We start from the raw sequence: 26,116 nt of genomic DNA on the forward strand, positions 1-26,116 counted from the left end.
GTCTTCCCCATTTGAGCACTAGCCCACACCCACTTTTTCCCTTCTATTTATTTTTTAGCCCAGCACACTTTTAGTGGTGCCAGGGCGGGGAAGCCAAGCTGGCACGCTCGCTGGCGGCGTCCCTCATGGAGCGTATGTTGAAACGTGCGGCCGGGGGGGGCAGAGATCAATAAATAAATAATAGGGCAAGCAGTCTAAAGTTGGGATGTGTGGCTCTGGCTAATTGACGGGTGGCTCGGCCCACAGAAAGGGCGTGGATGCCAAGTGTGTGTGTGTGTGTGTATGGGAGTGTGTGTGGGCAATTGTTAGCATGTTAGCATTTTAGCCCCTCTCAATAGGAAACAATATCCAACACCGGGGCATGTTGTCAAATACATGCTGATTTGCCATGACATCTTTTGTACACTTTGAATATGTTACCCTAGCAACTGTTTGGTCAATTACCATTTAACATACCCAACTCCATTTTCAAGATATATATATTACTCATCAATCAGCTTTAGCGCGTTATGTTGATGTTTTGCTATATTAGCATATTAGCATGCTACCCTTCAGGTGCCTCCTTTCCTGGAAACAATGAAGATGTGCAGAAGTGGAAAAGAAAAGGGAGGGCCGTTTGGCTCTTGTCTGTGGGAGGAGAAGGGTGATGGGGGGGGCAGACAGCTGGCCGGGCAAGTGTGTGTAATGTGTGTGTATGGTGTGTAATGTGTGCGTACCCGTGTCAGCCACACTGACTCCTTTGTTCCCGTTCACTTGCGACTGTCACCATAGCTGTTGCTTTTTTTTCCCTCAGGAGACCAAAATCACGGCAAGTACGACCATACGCGGCTTTTACTGTCCAAGTGGCTTTGACAAATTCTCCACCCAAAGCCAGTTTGATTTATGCTAAATTTGGTTAGCATGAGGAGACCCACAAAAACATTTAAGAAGCCATGTCCTAAAAGACGGAGCATGTCAGCCATTTTGGTTTGAAGGAACCATTTTGGCTTGATAAGCTAGCCCTGTTACTATGAAAAAATCGATATATATTAAAATCAGCCCACAAAGCTGGTTTCACTTCGTAACGTGAAATTTGGTGTCTTTGTCCATCTTGAGTAAACCCACAAAAAAGTCCCAAGAAGCAAGTGCTTAAAAGACACAGGAAGTCAGCCATTTTGGTTTGAGGGAGCATCTTCGAGACTGTTTTTTTTTTTTAAATTCCAGCCCCCGAAGCCGCTCTCACTCAGCACATGAAATTTGGTGGTGATGAGTAAACCCACAAAAAAAAAGTCTCAACGAGCCATGACCCAAAAGACACACATTGCAAGTTTTTGCTTCAACTTGACCGTTTGAAGATTTATTTTTTCCCCGATTGCTACCAAATTTGAACCCCATATTTTATATAGAGATGGTCGACACTAAATGGAAAGAAAGTGAAGTTTCGGTCATTGGGTGTGGGCGGAGCACGGCGGCGAAGCTTGATGACTGGCCATAAAGTAGGTCACACGCTTTTGCTAACGACTTGGCTGCTTGCGGGCCCGCCCGCTCGTCTGAGTTATGGTTTTTAATAAGCCGAGTAATTGTCTGCTCTGGTCAAGAGTGTGCAGTAAAGCGAGCTCGTCACGGTCAGCCGGGAAATGGAACGATTCTGCTTACCTTTTATGAAACTTTCTCCCGTTGTGCTCGGGTGTTCACGTGGGCTTTTATCGCCATTGTTCACTTCATGCCTTACCCTTCCAGTGATGTCTAATTAAGATTTAGGCCTTTGATTGATGAATGAATTTGCTGGACTTTCGTCGCCTGATGTTCAATTTTTGGTCAGCGACTGTAGCCGACTTGTTCCTGGTGTGCGTCTGAACCCTTCGGTTCAAGTAGGACGGGTAAAAATAGCCACAAATCAATCCCCAACGTTCCCTCCCCTGCTCTTTTGCATCTCGGCATAGGCGAGCGCGCAAAGTCGGCGGGGGAAAAGCTCGGCCACAATGACTGGCAGAAGACTGGCACTTGGCAGCAAGATTCTTTTCGGAAAACAGACCGGCGGCACCCTCACCCTGTTTCCGAGCCTCGGCACGCTTTGCTATTAAAGAGGCAGTTGTGGTGGTGATGATGGTGATGATGATGATGATGATGATATGACCTTTGGGTTATTATCTGCTTCAGTGGGCATGATAATCCTCTGAGCTGCGGAATTTAGCTAAATGAAGAGCAAGGTTCCAATGAGAGACACACGCCAAGTGAAGCTCGTACCCCTTTCAACACCCACTGCATAGTCGGCATACGTTTCCGGCGCACCTTCCTGTTTTGGACTCAAGCTAATGCAGCCATGTTTTCAGACTGTTATGCATGAGAAAATAACCCACTTGTCGTTTTGTAGCTGCATTGCGTCATTGTTACGGTGACACATGTATAAATATATCATTTTTAGAGGGCGGGGGGGGGCAATATTCCAAGAAAAAACTCTATAAAGTGGCAACTTTATAAAGTGGCAGATTTGCGAGAAAAAACCCTGAGAAACTTTCAAGGATTCGTTGGTGGTTAATGGGACACACCGTTTAGAAAATGGAAAGAGACAGAATGGAGACGGATTCATTGTTCATTTAAACTTTACTCGGCATACACGGCAGCTAGAGCCACAAGACTTCCTGATCAGCTGACTAACACTGACCAATCAGAGGCTAGCATACTTTAGGTCAATGCAAGTGAATGACGGAGAGCAGCAGATTCGACACATCAACTTAGTTACTTGTGCAAAAAAAAAAAAATACAAAAATGTATGAATGTGTAAATAATAATTTTGGAAACAGAAATGTACAAGTAAATATTTATTTTAACAAATTGACTTAAATGCTTGATCCTCTTGGGTGTGGACCTTCGCAAAGTGAGGCGTCTTTGTCTCTGGCCGCAAATTTGCACGTTTTTTTCTCGGAATATTGCCCCCGCCCTCTAAAAAAAAAAATTCTACGTGGCCCCAATACGTGGTACATTGTCTCTTGGTTGAGAAGCGTAGTCACTTTGCTAATGCTAATGCGGCGCATTTGTCAGTGCCTCGTTGCGACTCTTCCTCGTTCTTCTGGATTTGCCGTTTTCAAAAACTTGACCAAATTGGCTTGACCTAAATTTAAATGTTTTTGTTTGACTGCCTCACTCTCAAGCACTAAATGTTCTTCACTACATTTATTCACGACACACATTGATAGCGCGCGTCGTTAGCGCTGTTGAAGCTGCGGGCCATATAAGCCCTTTTAAGTTTACTAGCCATCGATTCCAAGGACGCCAGACGTTGAAAACCCTTCGCCGCAGTTCACATCTGCGTGCGACCTATCCCGTCGGCTTTTGCACCGGAAATTCCCTGACCCGAGATGACCGATGGTTCACGTCCCATTTAACACCACGGCGCGCATGCCAGCTTGCCACAAGCATGTGCCGTTAAGCGCTTGATGTTTACAAAAAAACACACACACTAGAAAAGCTTTCGAGTCACGAATCTTTTTAGCTTAAAAGCGGCTAATGATGCTCTGCAAATGAAGGAAATTGTCGCTTGATTTTAACCAACGATTAATAATTCACTGGTCGTCATTTATATAGAAATGTTCAAATTAATAGTTAATAGAGTATGTTTTAGCTGTCCTCGGATTATATATACTTACGTTATGGTACTTTAGAATTTTTATGACCCTAAATTTAGACTCGCTACACTGCGACTGACGTTTCTATCTCCAAAAAGTCAAAACCGCAAAATCCGACCATTTCGGATTGAAAATGATTATTCTTATTATTACACTTGATGTGTTGCACGCGTGCATGGCGCATTAGCAAAAGGACGGCGCCTAACGAGGTGCGGGCGAGTGGCGCCACGGGCCTGCAAATGTTCCGTTTATGAAAGCAGCCAAACGTAGCCTTTAGCAACGCGCTGGTGTTCTCGCATGAAGGCAGCGGCAGGCGTTTCTATTCCGGGAGATGCACGCCACCTCTTCGTGGTGATGGAGACGCTTCTTCTCATCGCACCTGTCAGCAGCCGCCAACGCCACTTAATTAGTACGTACGCCCGGCCATCATTATGCGTCCTTTCGGAATGTGATTATCTGGTTAGAGCGACGTCATCTGTTGGTGCGTTTCTATTGGCTGCTGCTAGATGACGTCACTTCTGTGTGACAAACGTCTTGATTCCGGTTAATATCCAAAGAAATATACTTAAAATCCTCCCCATCCCTTTTTGGAAATTTATTTTTTCTTTTTTTCATTAACTAAAAAGAAAAACGTTTCCGTAGTAGTTAGAAGTGAACATTTCAAATCCAACCAGAACTTTTTTGCTGCCATCAATATGATTATGAAAATGGGGATTTCGGGTGCCAGTCTGCATTGCTCGTAGTCTGTTTTTTATCAACTAAAAAAATCTTCTGAATTCTTCGTTCAAACCTGGTGATAAAAAGGAATCCACGAATCTTTGATTCATAGTTTTTACAGTGCGAAGCAAGCTAGCAGACAGGATGCTCCGTTGGCGAGGAGCTTCCATTAATTTTGCCCGACACGGGTAGGATTTGAATGGTTACACAATGTGGAAACTAGAGCGAGTCATAATGACCCGTTTCCCTTTTTGTTTTGTTCCCCCCCCCCCCCCCCCCCGCTCTTCAATGAAGGCCTCGTTTTCACCGGAGCGTTTTTGGCTTATTTTTCTAAGCGCTAAAGTTAGCTTTCGCGTGGTTGTCGGCCTCCACTCACAGTGATGGCGGGGGTGTGAGAGGATGCTGCTTTATGATGGGGGTGTTGTTTCCTCTTTTTGTTGTCCTTCTGTTGTGAATGAAGACTGCAGCGTGCGCGCACACACACACGCACACACACACACACACACACATTCAGACAATGGAACTATAGACCTGTTTCCATGACTTCCTCCTCCACCCAACCAAAAAGAACCATTCATCCCCGCCTTGATCACGTGACCTGGCTGGACACACACACACACACACGCGTGTGCGCACACACACACACACACACACACACACACACACACAGGTTTGTTTTACTATCTTTGGGGGCCATCTCATTGTTATAATGCATTTCCTAGCACCTCCCCCTAACCCCAATCTTCAAAAAATATTGCCTACCCCTATTCCTTACCCTAACCTCAACCATAACCCAATTCAAACCTAAACTCTAAAACCAAGTCTTGACCCTCAAAAAGATTTCTAAACTTGTGGGGCCCCAGCAAAATGGCCCCCCATGGACGGGTGGGCCCCAGAACTCTGTGAAATCCCGAAATGTTGGCCCCACTATGTAACAAAAACAAGACCACACACACACACACACACACACGATTCAAACTTTTTCAGGGTGGCAGGCGCATCCCTTGAAGCATGGCCTCCATCTTTGTTGTTTTGATGATGAGTGGAAGTTGTGGAGGAAGGGGGTGGGGGGGGGGTAAATCTGAGGGGATGTGGGAGGTATATGAAGTGTATAGAATGGCGGGGGTGCTACAGTGTGGCACCCCACTGGGCAAACCATAATTAGATTCTTCACCACTACCAAAATGTCACATTATTTATATGGGTTTATATTATTTTTTTTCCTGGTAATGATTTTTTTTTGTTAGTAAATTTACTTGACTGAGTGATTTAAAAAATGAATAAAATTGTGCTTAATCAATGCGTTGCTGTTTTCTGTGTTGCATAAACAGACAGGCAACAAGAATGAATTTTTGCCTTTCATTCTTCATATTAAAATGACTAATTGGCAAAATATTTAATTAATTAGCATTTTTTTTCCTCCCCTGTTTTCTCAATGTGTGTGTTTCATAGACAGGCAACAGGCCGTTCTCTTAATTTATAATTCATAAGCTTTGATTCTGCTGCTCCAGATGACACATTGTCGCCTGCCAGACGGCACGGGCGGGACTTCATCGACACCCCCCCCCCCCCCCAAACCTCCTTTACAGCACCCAGCACCACCCTCGTATTACAAGTACGTATGACTCCACTCGGGAAACCAAGAATAACCTGAAAATGACAGTCTGTCAAAGACCACGCTGGCTCACGGGTGCCCCTTGAGGAGCAAAGTGGCATTACAGGACCGTGTGTGACTCTTTTGTCCCCCTCCTCGTACTCCCACAGCCCCCCCCCCCCCCCCCCCCACCGCAACGTCTCTTATGTCATATATTTATAGTGGCCCAAGGGGAGCACCTTAACAGAGGAGGCTTAAAGTAATTAATGGGGTCACGACCCAGGCAGGCAGGATGTAATCAGCTCTGTCACCCGTCGCTTAATGGCCGCTCCTCACTTCTTACTCGCAATTATCGACTTCTTTGGATTTGGTCAAAGATCAAATCAGGTCATGCTGGCGGTAATGTAGGCTAATGTTTTTGTTTCAGATTGATAGATGAGGCGTGAGGGTACATTTCAATGACGCGTCGGCTATTTGGTCAGCCTGCTAAATATGCTAATAGACGTTAATGTGTGTCATTTGATTGTCTGAGCGATTGGTTATGGATTTGAACGACGTATTCTTAAGCAAAGCTCGGAATGTGGATGGAATAATGTTGCACATGATGGAATTTTGTGATGCCTTTGCATTTGTGAATATTGAATTAGACGCTTGGTTTAGCATCGTAACAAAGCGATTAGCTTCATTAGCAAGCAATTAGCTGCGATGAAGTGTTATCGGACAGTTCTTGATTTAGTTTTGGCTACTTTGGATGACAGAAAATCTACACGAAAACTTTGTTAGCAAGCACGTTAGTATTTTTTTTTATATAGTATTGTGATAGCAAGTTAAAAATGACTTAGGCTAACGATATGTAGCCGCTCACTGTAAGCCGTAAAGCAGCACAGAATTTGTTTTAATGCGATCATGTTTTAGGAAGAATTTTGAGGTTGTACAATCTTTTCGGGATCTCACTGCTTGCATGTTTTGACCTCAGCTGAGGCGCAGAAGCTCGCACCATCGCAGGCTTACGCAGCCTCCAGGCTAACACCACCAACAATGGCTCCGAAAGCCTTGCAGCGCAAACACCTAATTGTTACGTTGTTTCCCTGTTTTTGCACCGCTGACCTTGATGCCGACCGATACGCGCTCGCGCAAAGGCGGCAGGGCGCCATGTTATTTTTGAACGTGAACAGGAGGCAAAACCAAAACATGGTCATGGTCACCTTATGTAACACTCCTGAAATGCTGAAGGAGTTTGGAGCGATATTGTCACATACCTGCGTTACATTTGTCAGCATATTCATTAGGAATATAGCATGAGATAAATCGCAGTCTAATAATAATTAAGCAAGACTATTTTCCCACAGTCATAAATCTTACAAAATGAGTCAACAATTTTCCGAGATAAAAAAAAGTGGTCAAAAGCGTGTTTATTGGATTTGCTTTGTGTTCCGAATTTAGCGCTCATTTTGTTTTTCAGTCTAACTTCCCGCTCCTTTTTCAACGCGAGAACCACCAGACCACTGAATGATTTGATTTGATTGCTGAATGGAGACCTTGTACTGTAACTGCACATGATAATTATTGATGTTATCCGCTGTCGATGTAAACGTACGACGCGCTGGCGGCAGAAACCGCATGATACGGTTCGGCGTTTGCGTCCATGTGGATTGACGCTTGGCAGGCCCGATGGATCCGGCGCAAGGACGCGCACGCCAGTGATGCGATAAGACGCACGCGTTAATCCGAGGCAGGCTTCCTGCTCTGGCTTTGGGTCGCTTCCTGCGCTGCGTGGCTTCACGGTCACGTGCGTTTTTTTATGAAAGGAGCTTGATGGAGGGACATTGTGCTTTTGCAAATGGCTGAATTTTCATGGCGGGATCATCATCGGCGCCTTTAAGGATTCACAAGTAAAGTGGATTATTCCTCTTTGTGGATGGCGTCGTTGAATAATAAATGTTCCCACGAGGCGCTCTGGGAAAATTCTACCTTCCCTGCGACTCGGATAGCATCTCGCAAATGAGCCTTTTTGGTTGGCTGTTTTTTTTTTATTCCAGTAAACACATTTTTAGGAGAGTAGCCATCATTTAGTCAACAAAAAATATTAATTTAATATAACATAAAGGCAAATTATGAGATGTCATACCCATGCATATAAAATGTTCATAACTGTACAAGAAAAAAAACCTTCAGTTTTGCAAATTGGAAGGCTAAGATCAAGTTTGTAAATCAGTGGTGTCAAACATATGGCTCGGGGGCCAGAACTGGCCCATCGGAGGTCCAGTCTGGCCGGTGAGGACAGAACACAAACTGCAGGTTTTCGATCTAAAGTAACTGTTGCTAATTTTGACCACCAGAATAGTCATGCTTTGAAAAAAACGTTTTTGATTTTATGAAAAGTCAATTTTATAAGTATCATGACAAAACATGTACTTTTTAAAAGAACACTTTTAAAAGTGACATTTTTGAGTCACTTTTGCACAAAAAGCTACCATTTTTACAAGAAATAAAATCTTAATATTCCAAGTATTTAGTTTTGAAAGACGTTGAGTAGGAAAAGTCTGCATTATATAAGAAGCCGTACTCGTATGAGTAGGCAGGGCCAGTTGTCATGTGCATAGTGCTTTCGCTTAGCTAGGGGGTGCTGTTTCCAGGCAGCCCACTGCCCAGGACCGGTCCCAGGACTTAAATGTCAAAATTGTACAAATAACGAACGCCTTCAATGCGGCTTGTAACCGCTGATGCTTTTGACAGAGAAGTGAAGCCTGTTGCGCCGGATGTTGGGGCAGCCGACACTTTTTTTCTTCTTCTTCTTTTTTTTTGCAAGTCCATGTCATGATAACGTTCGTGCTGAAACAGTCCTCAGTTCCTCCACTGCAGCCAACATATTTGCTCAATGAGCTCAATGAATGAGTCATTAATTGACATTTTTTGGAACGACGTCACGCTTCCTCTTGGTTCTCTCGCTCGCCCGCGCTGACTCTTTTCCTCTTTTCTCAACAAACGCCTACTTCCCCCTCATGCTCCTCTGCGGCGGCCGCCGCTAACGGCTCGCATTTTGCTAGCATGTCCACGCCAAAAGATTCACACTTTTTTTCCCGGATGATAGCTGTAGCAGGTTGGAAACAAACGAGCATGGGTCAAGTGAGGTGAGTCCACCTGCAAGGCAAGATTTTGGAACAATAGGGATCATATTAGGTCTTCATTTTACAGTTAAACATTATAAATTTTTACAGGCCACATGAATGAGAAAAACCTAATAGTCCAAATTTTACAAGATTTTTTTTTTTAATTTATAGCATAATATTGCATGAATTGTTAAAATATTGTTTGAAAAAAATGACTGCAATTTAAGTCAACAACTTTTAAAAGAAAAAAAATCTTACTGGTAATTTTACAAGATCACAATTTATGAGAAATTTGAAATTTGCAAAAAAATTTGAATTTTACGAGTTAGTGAAAATTGAAAAAAACAACCCATAATTTTACCAGAAAAGTCCTGTAAGTCACAATTTAAAAAAAATAATGATTTGACAAGAAACAAATCCTAATTTTAATTTGGCATTTTATGATAATAATCATAAATCTTTGACCGAAATTCTTAATTTTAAAAGAAACTATTCTACAAGAAAGTCATCATTTTTATGTTATGTTATTTTCCAAGTTCACATTTTAATGAATGAAAAAAAAATCCAAATTTGACAACTGTTGTCGTTTTTGTAGCCAAGTGACTTCATGGCGTTGCGCTGCTATCATGTCGGACGTGCGAGGCGAGCGCAATGGCGGCGCTGAGACGTCGCCCGTCCGGAGCACGCGTGCTCGCCGCGCAGAGTGTTGCGGAAAGGCGCTGTCAGGGCGGGGCCGAGTCACAAGAGGAAAGTATCTTTGCGGTTAAGTCTGGGCCGTCCGAGTCTTGTAACTCGTCTCCCGTCCCCTTGCGACTATTGTTCCCTTCGGCCAGCTGGAACGCTCGCCCGCCCGCTCGCCGGCTACATTTCTTATCGTGTTTGCGGTTTGGAGGCACTCGCAAGCTTCCCCTGTTTGTGTGTGGGTGTGTGTGTGTGTGTGTGTGTGTGTGTGTGTGTGTGTGTGTGTGTTTTCTTGACAGGATATCCTGCTTGCAGCATTGTAGCGAGGCCCTTGTGAAACCACGCTCCTTAGAATGCACCATGACAAAATCACACTACATGTATAGCAGGGGTGCTCAAGTTGGGTCCTGGAGAGCCCCTATCCAGCCTGTTTTCCATGTTTCCCTCTTGCGGCACAGCTGAATCTCATGATCAGCTCATCAGCAAGCGTTGCAGAAGCCTGATAACGATCGTGATCATGAATCAGGTGTGTTAGTGGAGAAAACATGGAAAACAGGCTGGATAGGAGCTCTCCAGGACCCAACTCGAGCACCCCTGATGTATCTGTTGTTACTATTCTGACAAGTGCTTCACACCTGTGTTGCATTTCCCTTGACAAACTGCAACTGAAAAGGTTTGGCTTTCCTTTGAGTCCCTCGTGTGATGCCGAGTCATTCATATGCAGCATTGTTTTATTTGCATAATCCTCTCTTTCTTACTTGACAGTCGCGCCATGTTTTTGTGGTTCAATAAATACATAAAATTATACTGCAGAATGTGAATTTCCAATGGAATTTTTTTAAAGTAGAAAATAAAAGTCTGAGAAGTTGTAGGGGGGGGAAAGAGAATTTGACCAGAAACCAGTATTTTCCAGTATTTTCCCACACGTGCACACTCGTGTGATGAAGATTGACGCGCTGTCATGAAAAGTTTCCACCACGTCAATGTGAGCGAACATCGCGCCGCTTTGATGATCAAACTTGATTGTTTTCTTGTTGTTTTTCCTTTTTGTGTTTTTGGGTGCATTGTTTCCTGGCAGCTCTTGTTCGTCCGCTCGACAATATTTCTTTCGTTGCCTTTTGTCTTGTTTCCCTTTCACGCCTCAGCCTTTTGTCCCGCTCCTTTTCCTGGGGCTTTTTTTTTTTTTTTTTTTTTTTTTTTAAATCTTCTCCGTTTGGAAAGCTTCTCCTCTGTACTTTTTTTTGCGTGTTTTGATGCGTGACACGCCTGTGCTGGAGGGGGTAACGCGATCGTCTTGTGGCCAAAACGCCAAAGCGGACGCAGGGGCCGCTTTGGCATCTTTTGTCTGCCGCGGCTTTTCAAAGTTGCACATGAAGAGCGGAGCGGGCGGGAGGGCGGGATTGGGCGGTTAGGCCTTCCTTGCTTTTTTTTTTTTTTTTTTATGCTGCCGTGCTAAAGTTAAGAGTCTTGCCTTTTGTTGTGGTCTTTTAATGAGATAAAAACATCTGAATGTATTTTATTTATTTGTTTTTTGTGAAGTGGCTTTGATGTTGGATTGTGGTTTGAGGCGGCCCCCGCAAACCCAATCGTCGGTCGTGTTCATGTCAAGCGACAATCCAAATGCCATCCAGACCTTGTCAATGGCAGCGGTCAAAGTGTCAAACATTTAACACTCATTTAATACTCATTAATATTTTTAACATAAAAATCTACGTTTTTAGCCAAATATATTCTAATTTTATATGAATAGGCTAAATTTATCAAAAAAAGTAATTATTCTGGGCTATTTTTTGACTTTACAATATTATATAATAACTTTTTTTTAGGAGAATAAAGTCGTAGTGATGAGAAATGTTTTAATTTTTACCAAATGAATAATTTTTACCCTACAAGAAAAAAAAAGACATGTTTATTTGCCAAAAATTATTTTTACTATAAATTTTACCTGACAAAAAAGTGCATTTTTATGATGCAACATGAAAATTCTTAGTTGTGTAAGAAAAAATATTATCTAAAATTATAATTATATAATTACCCCCCAAAAATATTTATTTAATTATAAAGAAGGAGAAGATTTGGGAAAAAAATCCAATTTTAATCATCTAAATTTTATGCAAATAAAGGTAACATTTCATGAAAAAGGCATAATTTTTTGCTAGATTAACGTCAATTTTACAAGACCATAGTTTTACAAGGAAACAAAAAAATGCTAAAAAAAAAAAAAAGACAAGCATGTTGACATTTTTACGCTATTAGTCAGTATTTTGAGGAAATCGTTTTTTTTGTGCTAAGTATTAGAAGGAAACGTAAACAAAATTGAACAACAGCTTTTTTTGTATTTTTACAAGTCTTAAGTTTTTGTTTTGTTTGGAAGGGGATTGTTTAATTCTCCGTGTCAATGTAATAACCCCGCTAACAATGATTTCGATTTGAGTGCATCTCAAATTGCAAGCGTTGCAGCCAGGAGGTGAAAGGTCGTGCTTGGCGAACGACGCCTCGTCTCCAGTTTCCGTTTTGATTTGAACCGTGCGCCGGGCTGCGCCGGCAACCTGAGACCGGCACACTTTGTTGTTGTGGACCCCTCTGTGTGATCACATGACAGCTCTCAAGTCACCCCTCCCAGGATTTGCACCCTTGGCTATCTGGTTCACTTAGCATTAGCATTATTAGCATTGGCATAGTGAGTTCTTTGTCGAGATGGGACATTTCCACATTGCGTTTTAGCTAGCCAGGGTTATTTGTTTGAAATTGAAAAGTAGGGGCTCAAGTTATAAAGCCTGAGTCAGGTTTTCAAAACGGAGATTAGGATTTTAAGACAAGGTTTCAAATCAGGGTAAAGTCTGGATTAGGGTTTTGAATAGGGCTTGAAGCCTCCCATTTGGTTTCAAAGTAGGGTCTCAAGTTAGGGTTTGAAGGCAAATGCTTGTTGCAGCCTGAGGAAAAGATGACGAATGAATCGAAGGAAGGGAGTCAACACACTCAACAGTGAAGTGAATGGATTGGTCACTGAGGTCACTCCATCATTCTTTCTTTCCGTGGGGTAGGGCATCCAGTTGCCCGGTGTTGGTCAATGAATGCAAATGTGAATGATGAAGGTGGGGAGAGAAGGTGGGGGGAGGGGCCAGAGAGTGAGTCACTTAATTTGGAGTGGTTGGGGGGGGGGGGGGGGTGACAAAGCGTCAGGCCTCGGAAAGAAAGATGCATGCTCGCTATTGATGCGGCCGCTGCCATGGCGACCGCTCGCGGGAAGAAAGCTGCTGTGGATTATTATGGGCTGACTCACTCCTAACGCCGCCGCTCGGGTTGGAAGATCACGCACGCAGGTTCCAAGTAGGCTTGTGAGACAGAGGGTTGCGAGTCACGGGCAGGGTTTTGCGTTCGGGATCCAAAGTGGCAAAAGACACAGTTCATGTTGCGAGGCTTAGGATTTAGCATTCGGGTTTCAAGTCACGGTTAGGGTTTCAAATGAGTGTTTGACGAAGATGATCGTGACGAAGATCACAGCCATCGTCATGGTGATGACGATGATGGTCACCGTGATGGCGATCTCATGACGATGAAGGCGATTGCCATGATGATAACGGTCACGATAATGACATGATCATCCTCATCATCATCATCATCATCATCCTCATGATGAAGATCATCATGAGGATGATGATGTTGATGCTGATTGCGACAATCGTCATGAAGATCACAACGATCGTTATGAGGTGTTTTTTTGTTTGTTTTTTACGTTTGTCTACTCATGTTGTAATTTGTTTTTCTTTCAGTGCATTTGACTGAACTTTGCGCTCGTGAGTGCGTGTGTCGGAAGTGACTCGGGTGCGTTTGTTGTCTTTGCAGGTGTGGATGATCGTCCCGTAGCTTTAGCCAAAGAGGCGCGAGAGCTCCCAGGCCGCCATGCCGCCGCCCGCCGACACCCTCAAGGTGGCCATCGAGTGGCCGGGGGCCTTCCCCAAGCTCATGGAGATTGACCAGGTAACACACACACGCGCACACGCACACGCACACACACAGCTGACTGGAAGATGCCATTATGTGGCCTGTTATGTTATCGTGTGTGCATGAGTCACGCATGCACCACCGTTAGTAAAAGTTTGGCGTCACCACGGCAACGGGCGCCGCGCTAGGCCTCGGCGCGCCAACCTCTGCAGATGTTGCCGTCCTCCTGCCTCCGAGGTGTTGCGATGCGGCTGCGATGCGGCTGCGTTGCGGCGTGCTCTTCCTCCTTTGTCGCCTCTTGTCGATGTCAACACACGCACGCACGCACGCACCTCAGGTCCACCTTCCTCATCCCTCCTCATCCGCACACAAAGGGCCCGTGGCGGCATATGGCGGCGTGAGTCATGCCATGCCAGCGCCCTCTTCAACCAAACCATTGTGTCTGAGTGTTTGTGTACGCGTATGCGTGTGCGCACATCTGCACTATACACAATTTCTCAGTTTTTGTTGGTAATAAATGAGGGTATTGAACCCTTTCCCCTGGGAAAAGTGTGGGTGTCGAAACACCCCCATGGCATGTGGGTGGGATAAAGTGTGTGTGTATAAACCACCATTGCAATATTGAGGTAAAAACTATTTAAATAATTTTGTTGAGGGTTTGAAATTCAATTTTTTTTATTCAATTTTGAATTTTTTTATTTTTGTTTTAAAGTTCAATTATGAAAAAAATGGGGATTTTTTTAAAATTAATTTAAAAAACATTTTTTATTCAGTTCTGGAGATTTTTTTTTCTTTTTTATCATTTAAAATTCAATTGAAAAAATTTATTTTGAAAATGTTATTATAATTTTTTTTTTTTTTGTATTACATTTTTGGGGGGAAAATGTGTATGTTTAAAAAATCATTGGAAAAAATAAAAATGAATTTGGTGATTTTTTTTCAATTTAAAAAAAATCAAGCAATTTTCGGAACTATGAAATTCCACAGTTTTTTTGTTTTGTTGTTGTTCTTTGTTTGTTTTGTTGTTATAGTTTTACAAAATTGTTTGCCCCGAATATGTAATGTAGAGCTACCAAAATTCTGTCTGTTTGGTTAAAAAATTTGCTGCCGCTCGCCTCTTAACTGTAATTCATAAGCATGCGCTTACATACATATTCCAGTTCAATTTAAGGTCGTTTTTAACTGTTAAATTATTTGAAATTATCTTCAGTTGTCTTGTTTTATATCAGATGCGTATTTGAGTACGAGGCAGCGGTTGCTTTTTTTTTACACAAGTGCGATGATTCGACCACCGCGCTGGCTCCAACTTTTTCTTTCTAGACATCAAACTCTCGACTAACCATCTTTTTGGTCTCTTTCTTCTCGCAGAAAAAGCCGCTCTCCGCCATCATCAAAGAAGTGTGCGAAGGGTTAGTCGACAAAAAAGTCGCGTTTCCCAACAAATTTGGGTCACGGTCAAAACCGTCCACATAAATGAATGAAATGTTTTTGTTGCAGTTGGTCTCTTGGGAATCATGAAAATTTTGCGCTGCAGATCGCCGACGCCACCAATTTCTACATCACAGAAAAGGTAGAAATATCATATTTAAAAAATACTTGAATGTTATCTAAAAAATATATATATTTTTGTTTTTGTCAGAATCGCAACGACATCAAGAACGGCTCCATCCTGCGCTTGACCACCTCTCCCGTAAGTGGCGCTGCATTTCTTCATTATCCTGTCATAAAGAGAAGCAGAGCTACAGTGTTGTTGGATGCCACAGATTCGATTGTGCAGGTAACAGCCGTAAAAGTGACCCGTAGCGTCTTTTGTCAGTACCAAACGGCGCTGCAGCTGCACGAGCGCATCCAGTCGTCCAGCATGGACGCCAAGCTGGAGGCCCTGAAGGACCTGGCCAGCGCGTCGCGGGACGTCACCTTCGCCTTGGACTTCATCAACATGGACGGCATCTCGCTGCTCACGCAGATGGTGGAGAGCGGCACCGAGTAAGTCGCGTCGCCCGCCTCCATCTTTGGGGGATTGGGCGCAAAATGCCGTTCGGGAAAGAGGGCACGAGCCTTGGGACAGCAGCGGCAGCAAAAATCTGCAAATTGTCATTGTGTGTAGATGCCACAAGATGGCGGCAAATCGCTTGCAACGGAACGGAACATAAAAGAACAACGGCGTGCTTTAAACATGTACACGATCATGAAGTTCATTAATAACGAAATGAACTCCATTATTCAAAAGAAGCAAAACACCTTCACGTGAGGCTCGGCATTAGCTTGGATGCTAATCTATCCTTGAAAATCTATTTTTCTTTCATATTCATATACTTGTCTATAAAATTCTGACAATTTTTCTTCAATAAGAAAAATTATGACTCAGAAAATGGTTTTATATTTTGTCTACTCCTGTACAATTATTTAAGTAAGTAAAATAAAAATAAAATTAATGACATAATTCTCAGAATAAGATGATTTGTTCTTGTAAATTAGGATTTTATTTGGGGAGGATCGAAAAAAAAAAATAGCATATTGTAAATGTGACTTCAATTTTTGTTAATTTAGCGTCTCAGTGTTTATTGTATGTCAAATTTGAACAGTATTACAATATAGTGTTATTTTGTTATTTGCCTTTGAGTCCTGTTAAATTTTCTGTCTCCGTGTTTTTCTGCAGTCTTTTGTCTAAATGTCCGTTCCTTCATTATTGATGCTAACAGATTGAATGCTTAAATGCGGTTTGTTGTGTCCCAATACTTTTGCCCTCCTCAGTGGCCGTCTAAACTGAAGGTTGATAAAAGTCACGGCAGTTTTTGCTGAGCTGGACTTTTTCATCCGCGATGGGGAGTTTGTGTGTGTGTGTGTGTGTGCGCAGTTTTACGTGAACACACGCACGCACGCACACAAGTGCAAACACACTGGGCAGTGTGTTTTTGCCAAGTTGTGTGGCAAATAAAGGTTTGCACGTTCAAACAGAGCCGTTTGCCTGCAGCCTTCGCAGAAGCACTCATGTTGACACCTCATTAAATCGCCTTTTATGCTAATCATATCTTGTGTGTGCGTGCGTGCGTGCGTGCGTGTGCAGTGCATTGCACAAGTGAAAGGCAGAGGGCGCCCTCTACTGGCACGAGCAAGCAGCTGATTGTTAAAAGCATCATTTTGTAATTGTAGAAATCTAAAGGTTGTTTTTAATTATTATTCCAATGTCACAAAAATATAGCAACTTTTTAAAAATACTTTAGAATTCGCACATTTATAGTTGCAAGAAATTTGTTTTGTTTACATCATTTATTTTGTGCTTGTTTTTATTACTTTATGTATATGATCAATTCATATTTATTTTCTATTTTTTTTTTTAATTAAATGTAGTTATCATTTTTTTTTACTTGTTTTATTTCTTCATTCACTTATTACATTTGTATTTAACAATTTTTTACCTATTCTAACTGACCTTTTTCTATTTGATTTCTATTTTTATTTTATTTTTGTTTCATATATTTTTATGTACTTATGTGGTTAAATTTTTATTGACTTATTTTCAATGTTTTTTTTTATTTTATTTCGCTTATTTTTACTTTAAAGCTGCAATATGGATGTTTTTTTCTCAAAAATATCCTTACAGTAGCCTTTTTATTTGACCATTTATGACATAAATGTCTTCTAATTAGTAGATTAACACCTCAGCTGTTGACAATGGGTCCTCCTGCAAGCCGATAGTTTTCAAGCTGAATTCGGGTTCGGATTTCCCGTCCTCGACGTCATGTCGCCGATGTGAAGAAGTGTACGTGCAGTTTCGTTTTTTTGTCAGCAGGTGGCAATAGCGATTCCAAATGGAATATTCTACATTCACTAGCTTTTAGTTACTCTTTCTCTATTTTATTTTCTCAACTCATTTTTCTTTTATTGCATAGCTATGCATGTATACAGCACATTTCGGCTGTTTTGTTTTTTGCCATTCCATTTCATGTGATGAATCGCGGCTGTCAGTTTTCTTTTGCCGTCATTTGACAGCAAAGTTTGTGAAATGTTTGCAGGCGTTATCAGAAACTCCAGAAGATTATGAAGCCCTGGTAAGACCCCCAAATGACCCCCGCCCGCCCGCCCGCCCGCGCAGTTCTGCGCTCTTCTGCTTCTCACATGCTGCCGCTCGAGTCCGCATGATTGCGAGCGGCGCCGCAATGCCTTCTGGGAAATCGCAAACTCATTCGAGGCTTCCGTTTTTGTGTTGCATGTCGTCTTTTTTTTTCTTTTTTCACATTATTTATTCAGGTCATTGTTTTACTCTTCATGCAAAGGACGGCCAAGATTTAGTTCTCCATTAGCAGCATGTTTTATTGATCATTTGCCAATTGGTTGATGAATTGAATCTTGGTGGTCCTGTCATGGCGGTTGATGGTGACGGTGGGGTTCGCTTTGTGATCAATTTTACGATATTGTGCTTCTTTCTGTCATCATGTTTTTCATCTTTCTGTTGCTTCTTCATCACAATTTAAACAATTTAACCATTTTCACTGAACATCGTTGGTGCCATTTTTTGTAATCAATAATATTTTGTTTTTACTCAAAACAGCCTTGATCTCTTGAAAGACTTATTTAAATGTAAAGCTGTCAGATTAAAGGGTAAAAAGGATACTAACGCTCATTAAATGATACAAATGTCTGTTTTTATGAGGAAAAAGTCAGGATAATAGCTTTTTTTTTCTCTGTACTACAAGACAAATATGTGAGTTTTACATACAGAGGTCCTAATTTTTTTTTATATCATTCATTAATTTAAGGGGGGGGGGTCAGTTTACAGGTAATAAAATCTTAATTTTGATTCTTAAATTCTTCTAAATTCAAATGACTCTACGTGCATTGTTGTCATTTGAACACCAGGGGTCACCATTGTAAAGGATGTGCGGGATCCTGAGTTTGACCTTCATTTATGAAGTCAACCAAGTACAATTTGGATTGTTTTTGATGTCCCCAAAAGTCACTACACACTTGAGATTCTCTAAGTCAATTGCGAGGACAATCATGTGACAACAAATGAGCATCTATTAAGCACGCTCAACAGGCGATCCAACGAGCCGCAGCGTCTTGCAAAAACGTGTAACCTCCTGCAGGGAAAACTTCTGTGGGTTCCGAATTGAAGGGCAGCCCTCCAAATGTGTACGCTTCCTGGCTTTGCGCGAATGCCTGCTCGAGGAGTTCAACGTGTTGCTCAGTGGTGGTCGTCGCAGGCCTTCAGATGCGTAGCTTCTCAAGAACCCATTTTGTTTTTGTTTTTTCCCACGAGTAGTGTAAATGACCCGTCGGGATGAAACGTGAACCCGAAATGGAAAAGCGGAAGTGTCCGGTGACTTTGGGGACATCCCTTCCTGTTTTTTTCCTCCTTTTGCATGACTCGGCTTCCGGTCTTTCACCCGCCTCGCTCCCGCGTTTCCGTGTCTCTCCTCCAACAAGCTGCTGCTTCTTCCTCGTCCGCCGCCGCTGTTGGCCGCCCGCCCGCCCACTCGCTCCTCTTCCTCGTTTCCCAAAGCGTCGTCTGGACTGCACCAGAGCATCAAACGTCTTACTTCCATTTTTCCTTCATGCGCGTTGTAGCTTTGGTGACCTGCTGTCGTTCACGCTGACGGCCTTCGTGGAGCTGATGGACCACGGAATCGTCTCCTGGGACACGTTCTCCGTGGCCTTCATCAAGAAGGTCAGGCCGGCCCGCAACTGAAACGGACACGAGGTTGTCGAGCCTGCGGAGCGTGAAGGCGGCCGTCCTCATTTGCGTTGCAGATCGCCGGCTACGTCAACAAGGCGGCCATGGACACGGCCGTGCTGCAGCGCTCGCTGGCCATCCTGGAGTCCATGGTGCTCAACAGTCAGGACCTCTACCACAAGGTGGCGCAAGAGATCACCATCGGGCAGCTCATACCGCACCTGCAGGGGTGAGCGTACAAATATGAGAAAATGACATATTCAGAGGGGGGAAAAAATGCATTATGAGGAGCTTTGAGAGTATTTTATTTATTTATTTTTTATTATAAAAGCGGCAGCACGGGAATTTTTTTTTTCCCTTTCTAAACCCTTTTTTTTTTTTTTTTCAAATAACACTGATAAACATTCACTTTCAAATGAGGAAACAAATCCTGGAAAAAACATGCAAACAAACAAAAAACAATATAAAAAAATATTTCAAAAATAAATAAATACTTTTTTGATTGATTTAGATTTTTGCGTCCTGAACTGCGAGTACGTCGGTTGACTGTAATCTGAAAAATGTATTACAAAAAATTTTTTTCAAGGAAATATAAATCATCACCCTTTTTTTTTTTTTGCCTTAATCATCTCTTCATGATGCAAATGTTTGAATTTGTTTGTGTTTCCCGAAAAATCTGACAAAAGGACTGAGTGAATTATTTTAAGAAACCGTCAAAATATGGTTTCAAGATACACCGTGAATCCCTCCAATCGGCAGGAGATTGGGACCCTGCCACCGACCGAATAGCTTCCGCGAATAAATGCGGCCTTATCCCCTAAATTTGTACAAGCCTGCATTCACCTGAGGATTCACTTATAATAATTATTTATTTTTTCCTCCCGCACAAAACAAATTCCAGCAGGTTGGCCGATGAATTGTGAACTTTTGTGCTTACAGGACGGATCAAGACATCCAGACGTACACCGTCGCCGTCATCAACGCGCTCTTCCTCAAAGCTCCCGAGGAAAGGAGACAAGTAAGCAAAGTTGACTTCTTCCTCCCTCCTCGCCCGCATTTGCCTGCAATTCCAAACTTCCTCCTTGCCTCAGCGCCGTCCAGTCAGCTGTGCCCTTTAATAATGAATGAACACCGCACCCTCCAACACCCCCCCCCCCCCGCCCCTTCCTCCCATCCACACATGCCGGAATGCCGCATTGCAATGACATCACACTATAAAAAATCAAAACAATATTTTTTTGTCAGTAATGGTGCACCCAAGCTTGCCTTCTTTTTTGTTCTTCTTCATCGTTGCCGCCGTCACTCTCGCTCACCTTGTGGTGTTTGTCTTTTTTTCTGACTTTGTTTCCTCGCGGCGCACGACAACAACGCGCTAGTTCGATGAGCACATTGTGGACATCCTAAATTGTCCCCTGACAGTAAGTGCACCGCTACACTACGCTGTAGTTGCTCTTGTAGTAGCATAAGTAGAATATAATTCCCAATTCACAGACAACCTCCCCCTCCCCTTCCCCCTCCCCCCTCCCCCTCCCCCTCCCCCTCCCCTTCCGCAAGCCACTTGGCCGACTTCACTCATTGGCTGCCATTGGTGGCCCGAGATGGCAAAGATTCCTTTGAATTCAATGAGTTCATATTTTGTCCTTTTTGGAGGCTTCCCATTTTGTAATTGCAATTTTACCAGAAAAAAAAATCCCTTATAAAATGCCAATCTTGATAAAAGAATGATTTTTCTTTCTCATTTCCTCATCTTGTAATACTTTTTTTTTTTCATCGATTTTTTTCTCCTAATAGAGTTTGAGTTGTTCATGCACTATAAAAAATATTGTATTTTATTTTTGTTTTTTTAATTTTATTGTACACCCTCAAAAATTTTTATTTCCACATAAATACATCTATCCTCATAAAATTCGAATATTTTCCTTGAAAACTAATATTTTCTTATTTTTTAAATCAGATTTTTTTTTCCCCCCTCGTTTGTTTGTTTTTGTTTAGTATTTTTTAATTATAACAAATGCTGTTAACTGTGCCACACTGTAAAGGGAATAAATATACCTGATATGGACTGTACACCCTCTATCTTGTCTTTCCTTTACTGCCATTCATTGTCATTATTTTGATAACATGATGATCGTCGTTTCAAATGTTTGAATTTTTGTATGATTATGACCTCTTTGTGTTTTGCAGGAGATGGCGCACATCTTGGCCCAGAAGCAACTGCGCTCCATTATCCTCAGCGTAAGCCCCGACTCTGCTCGGCTCGTTTGTTTTTTTGACTACTTTATCTTTTTTGCGTTTGGCAGAACGTGATCCGGAGCCCGACGCCGATCAACGACGAGATGGCGCACCAACTGTACGTTCTGCAGGTTCTCACCTTCAACCTGCTGGAGGACCGCATGATGACCAAGATGGACCCCCAAGACCAGGTCAGCGTTTGTATAAAATATTACAATGAACACTTCAGACCAACAAAAAAAATCATAACTTTGAGGAAAAATTTTATTTTATGGGGGGGAAATAAATAAATTAATTTAAAAAAACTACATTAAAGCTCAGTGAGGGATGTTTCCTTTTTCTTTTTTTTCTTTTTTTTTTTCATATTAAATATATGAAAAAATATTCTCATTTTCTGAGAATATAATCTATCTGCAATGGTTGTTAAATTGCTGCTGAAATAAAGTTGAGTTGAATTTCTTTTACGAAAATCTTAATTTTATGAGGGGGAGAAAACTTTAAAAAAAAATCTGATTAAACGGTTGTAATTAAGTGAGGGGGGGGAATCAGATTATAAAAAATGTATACATTAATTTACAAGGAAAATATTTGAATTTTATGAAGATAGATGTATTTATGTGGAAATAAAATCATTTTTCTGAGGGTGTACAATCTAATTTAAAAATAACACTTGGAAAAATAAAATGTTAATACTACAATATTTTTTATAATGCATGAACAACTCACACTAGCATTTCATGAGGGATTTTTTTTTTCTGGTAAAATTGCAATTACAAAATGAGAAGCCTACAAAAAGAGAAAATATTAATATTAGAGGAAAACAAAAAAAGGCAACATTTCATGAGGGTAAAAATGTTACAAAAATATTTTTAGGAGAGAAAATCCAACTTAATATAACTTCCAGGATTTAAATGGTGAACTTTGCCCAGAGTAAAGCAAATGTGAATGTTTGAAATGTTTAGGCTCAGCGGGACATCATCTTCGAGCTGCGTCGGATCGCCTTCGACGTGGACTGCGAGCCCAACAACGGCGGCAGCATGGAAAAGCGCAAATCCATGTACACGCGCGACTACAAGAAACTCGGATTCATCGTAAGCCTCGAACAGACAGATTTTTATTTTCATTTTTTGGGGTCTTGACTTGCAAGCAAAAATGTGCACTTTGAGCGCTCGACATTAACGTTGTCATCCAAAACGTCTGCAAGCTCACCGCTAATGCAAAACGCCATCGACAAGCTAGCAAAACTAGCATCAATGGTGGGTGCTGTCGTTCTTTTAAGTTCTTTTTGTTTTTTTCCATGTTCCATCACAGAACCACGTGAACCCGGCAGTGGATTTCACCCAGATTCCTCCCGGGATGTTGGCACTGGACAACATGCTCTACTTTGCCAGGCACCACCAGGACGCCTACATCAGGGTGAGTCCACAATCATGGCAGCCATCTTGGTGCAAAAATGACAACCGCATCGTTTTCCCCGGCGCGTCAGATCGTTCTGGAGAACAGCAGTCGGGAGGACAAGCACGAGTGTCCGTTCGGACGCAGCAGCGTGGAACTCACAAAGATGCTCTGCGAGATTCTCAAAGTGGGCGAGCTGCGTAAGTCACATACACGCACACAAAAATCAACGTACAGTCGTTTTGATTGTATTCTGAGCCATATTGTCAAAGTTTCTTCTTTGTTAATAAGTTCAAGTTGGACTCTGTTGACAGCATGTTTCTTTTTTTGCTTGCTGGCGCGTCGCCATCTCTGCCTCCGCTTTATTATTTATTGATATATTTATTTATTTTTGTATCCTTTCTCCATCTGCCGGCCCGCTCCCGGCGCTCCATCTGCTGCGCTGGCTGGCTGACGCGGCGACGCTCTCGCAAAACTCGCAAAACGGATCTGCGGCTCTCGCACGCTTCGTCCGTTCGGACTCGCCGTCGAGATCCGAGTCGCGTTTCAGTGATGAAAGTGTCACATGACAATGAGTTGACTTTGATTTCATGTCAAAAGAAAGCGGAACGGTAGTGGCGGCGTTGTCGCTGAAGTGAAGGAGCAGCGACTCGCCCGCGAGGCTCCCGCCGCCGCAATTAGCTGCTAAGCTCATTAGAGACGATTAGCGCAGATGTTCCCACGGTGCTTCGGCGTCACATGGCAACGTCAACTTACGTTGGCCTTTTCGCTTCTACTTTCAAGATGGCTCATTAAGAAAAAAGGGGCGGAGCATAGGTATCAACCATGCATTTATCAACCTTTACAATTTAGTCTTGTACCAAAAGTGGACTTAATTCTGATTGTGTGCTAATGCTAATAATGTTAGCGCTATAATTGTAATTGTAATTTAATTTTGATATTATTCAAATCATTTTATCGGATTGATTGTGCTTTATGTATTTTATAAATGGAATAAGTTTAAAATTAATTGAATTTACATGACTAATTCCATTTATTTTTCTTACTATATTTTATTTCGTATACATTTAAATTTTTCTTTTTTGTTTTATTCATTCAGTTGTTTGATTTTTTTTTTTTTATTGTATTTAATGTTTGGCTTGTTTTTAGCTTATTTTAATCTGTTTTACGTAGTATTGTTTCTTTTTTTCTTTTTCTTTTTTTTTACTAAATTTAGTTTATTTTAACGTTTTTAAGTTTATTGGGTTTTTTTTAAAATCTTTTTTAATTTACTACATTTAGTTTATTTTAATCAGTTTTCCGTTGTATCGATTGATTTAATTTTAATTTACAACATTTGTCCTTGTCTTGGAGCGAGCGCATGAGATGACATGTTTGTTTCCTGTAGCCGACCTACTTTACGCACACACATACGCACACACGTACACGCTGGACTGTAAAATGGTGCTGACATTGCTCGCTGGACACGCACACACTTTTGTCTTGTGACAGCGGGGCATGAGGCTGGCAATTAGAGCGAGGATGACATCTTTCACTGTGCATTCGTCATGTGGCTTTGCGACAAGGTGACTCTCTTTTACACGCACGCACACAAAATCAGTGGATGTTGGCAGATGTCAGGCTTGGCGCTGTGCCCGCTAAAGTCGCCCCCCCCCGCTCCCGCCCCACCACCCTGCAGGCCTCATTTGCATGGTGTCCAGTCCACTAACGAGCTGACGTCACACATTTGTGAGCCCTGGAACAACACACACACGCACAGGCACCAAAATAGACTTCCACTCGGATGACAGCAGGGCCCTGCTGACCTCAGCCAAGGCACGCACGTCCCATGACGAACTGTTGATGTCAGTGGGTTGTAGCGCTGTACCTTTTTTTTTTTTTTTAGGAAGGGGGGGGGGGGGGGTTAGTTTCTGTTAATAGAGAAGAGCAATGCAGAAATTTTGTGTGAAAGGAGCTTCAGGGGTGTCCACACCCTGTTAGCTTAATGCTAACACATAATGCAAAATGTAATAGACAGGCTGCAAAATAGCATCCATGTAACGTTTAGAATTGGATATTTGAACACCTACATTGGAGTAACTTATGTGGAAAGATTTGTTTTTGAATGTTATGAGGATAGATGATGTATTTGTGTGGAAAAAAATCAATTATTTCATGGAAATATTTTTCTGAGGGTGTACAATTCAATAAAAAAAATATATATTCAGAAATAAAATGTTAATACTACAGCAATTTTTTATAGTGCATGAAAAAAACTATATTAAGAAAAAAATGAAAAATTACAGAATGAGGAAATGAATTAATTAATTTCATGAGGGATTTTTTTTCAGGTCAAATTACAATGAAAGAAAATATTAATATTACAAGAAAACAAGCAAAAATCTCATGAGGGTACGGATTAATGACATTTGCATTCATTTCAATAGGCAAAGATGATTTGATGTGCGATTGCTTTGAATCCTGAGATTGCGTGCAGTTGTTTGCAGGTGAGCGTGACCCCGCGTGTTTTTCCGTGTGCTTTTTGGTCCCGCAGCCGGCGAGAACTGCCACGACTTCCACCCGATGTTCTTCACGCACGACCGCTCCTTCGAGGAGTTCTTCTGCATTTGCATCCAGTTGCTCAACAAGACCTGGAAGGAGATGCGGGCCACCAGCGAAGACTTCAACAAGGTCAGGCCTCCATTTTGAAAACTCACAAACCAAAAGAGCGTTTCCTTCAGAAACTGGCAATTTGGTAGAAAAGAGTAGACCCAGAAAAAAGCCTCAAGAAGCCATGCCCGAAAAGACACAGGAAGTCGGCCATTTTGGTTTGACGCAACCGTTCTGTCTCGGTAGCATCCTCAAAAAAACAAAACAAAAGCAAAACACGATTTAATAATCCACTGGATTGTCTCCGTCGTGCATTTCAACAGCGGCAAGGATGCTAACAGCGCTGACTGCTAGGCAACCGTTACCCGTTGCCATAGCAACCGTCCTCCAATTACGTGCCGTTGCGAGACGCTGTTTGGGCCGGCGCGCTGCCTTGTATTGTCACCATGTTTGTGTGAGCGTCTTCATCTTCCCTCCCTCCATCTCCTCTCTGATGTAGTGACTCCCCCCCCCCTCCCCCTCCCCACACACGCACATCATGTGATCCTCTGGCCGTGTCACAATTGGCGTG

General features: G+C 42.2%; 1 protein-coding gene across 5 annotated transcripts in view; it reads left to right on the plus strand.

Moving 5' to 3' along the window:
- The window catches only part of elmo1 (engulfment and cell motility 1 (ced-12 homolog, C. elegans)), a 40,894-nt gene that overhangs the window by 8,297 nt on the left and 6,481 nt on the right, over window positions 1-26,116 (plus strand). Inside the window, exons 1-17 of one of the 5 annotated variants that reach the window (XM_086062237.1) lie at window positions 8,909-9,047; window positions 13,554-13,688; window positions 15,021-15,061; window positions 15,150-15,222; window positions 15,292-15,342; window positions 15,469-15,638; window positions 17,669-17,704; window positions 19,224-19,323; window positions 19,407-19,558; window positions 20,269-20,347; window positions 20,706-20,747; window positions 21,514-21,564; window positions 21,630-21,752; window positions 22,524-22,652; window positions 22,873-22,977; window positions 23,048-23,156; window positions 25,490-25,626. In XM_086062237.1, the coding sequence (XP_085918363.1) occupies window positions 13,611-13,688; window positions 15,021-15,061; window positions 15,150-15,222; window positions 15,292-15,342; window positions 15,469-15,638; window positions 17,669-17,704; window positions 19,224-19,323; window positions 19,407-19,558; window positions 20,269-20,347; window positions 20,706-20,747; window positions 21,514-21,564; window positions 21,630-21,752; window positions 22,524-22,652; window positions 22,873-22,977; window positions 23,048-23,156; window positions 25,490-25,626 (1,476 nt within the window). In that variant the 5' untranslated portion in view covers window positions 8,909-9,047; window positions 13,554-13,610. Of the gene's footprint in view, window positions 1-8,908; window positions 9,048-13,553; window positions 13,689-15,020; window positions 15,062-15,149; window positions 15,223-15,291; window positions 15,343-15,468; window positions 15,639-17,668; window positions 17,705-19,223; window positions 19,324-19,406; window positions 19,559-20,268; window positions 20,348-20,705; window positions 20,748-21,513; window positions 21,565-21,629; window positions 21,753-22,523; window positions 22,653-22,872; window positions 22,978-23,047; window positions 23,157-25,489; window positions 25,627-26,116 lie in introns of those variants that run through there. The other 4 variants (XM_086062236.1, XM_086062238.1, XM_086062239.1 and 1 more) reach the window with 4 other exon arrangements.

The sequence above is a fragment of the Leptonotus elevatus genome, chromosome 19 (assembly GCF_054856555.1).
Source record: "Leptonotus elevatus isolate MCC_2025b chromosome 19, RoL_Lele_1.0, whole genome shotgun sequence".
Taxonomy (NCBI): domain Eukaryota; kingdom Metazoa; phylum Chordata; class Actinopteri; order Syngnathiformes; family Syngnathidae; genus Leptonotus; species Leptonotus elevatus.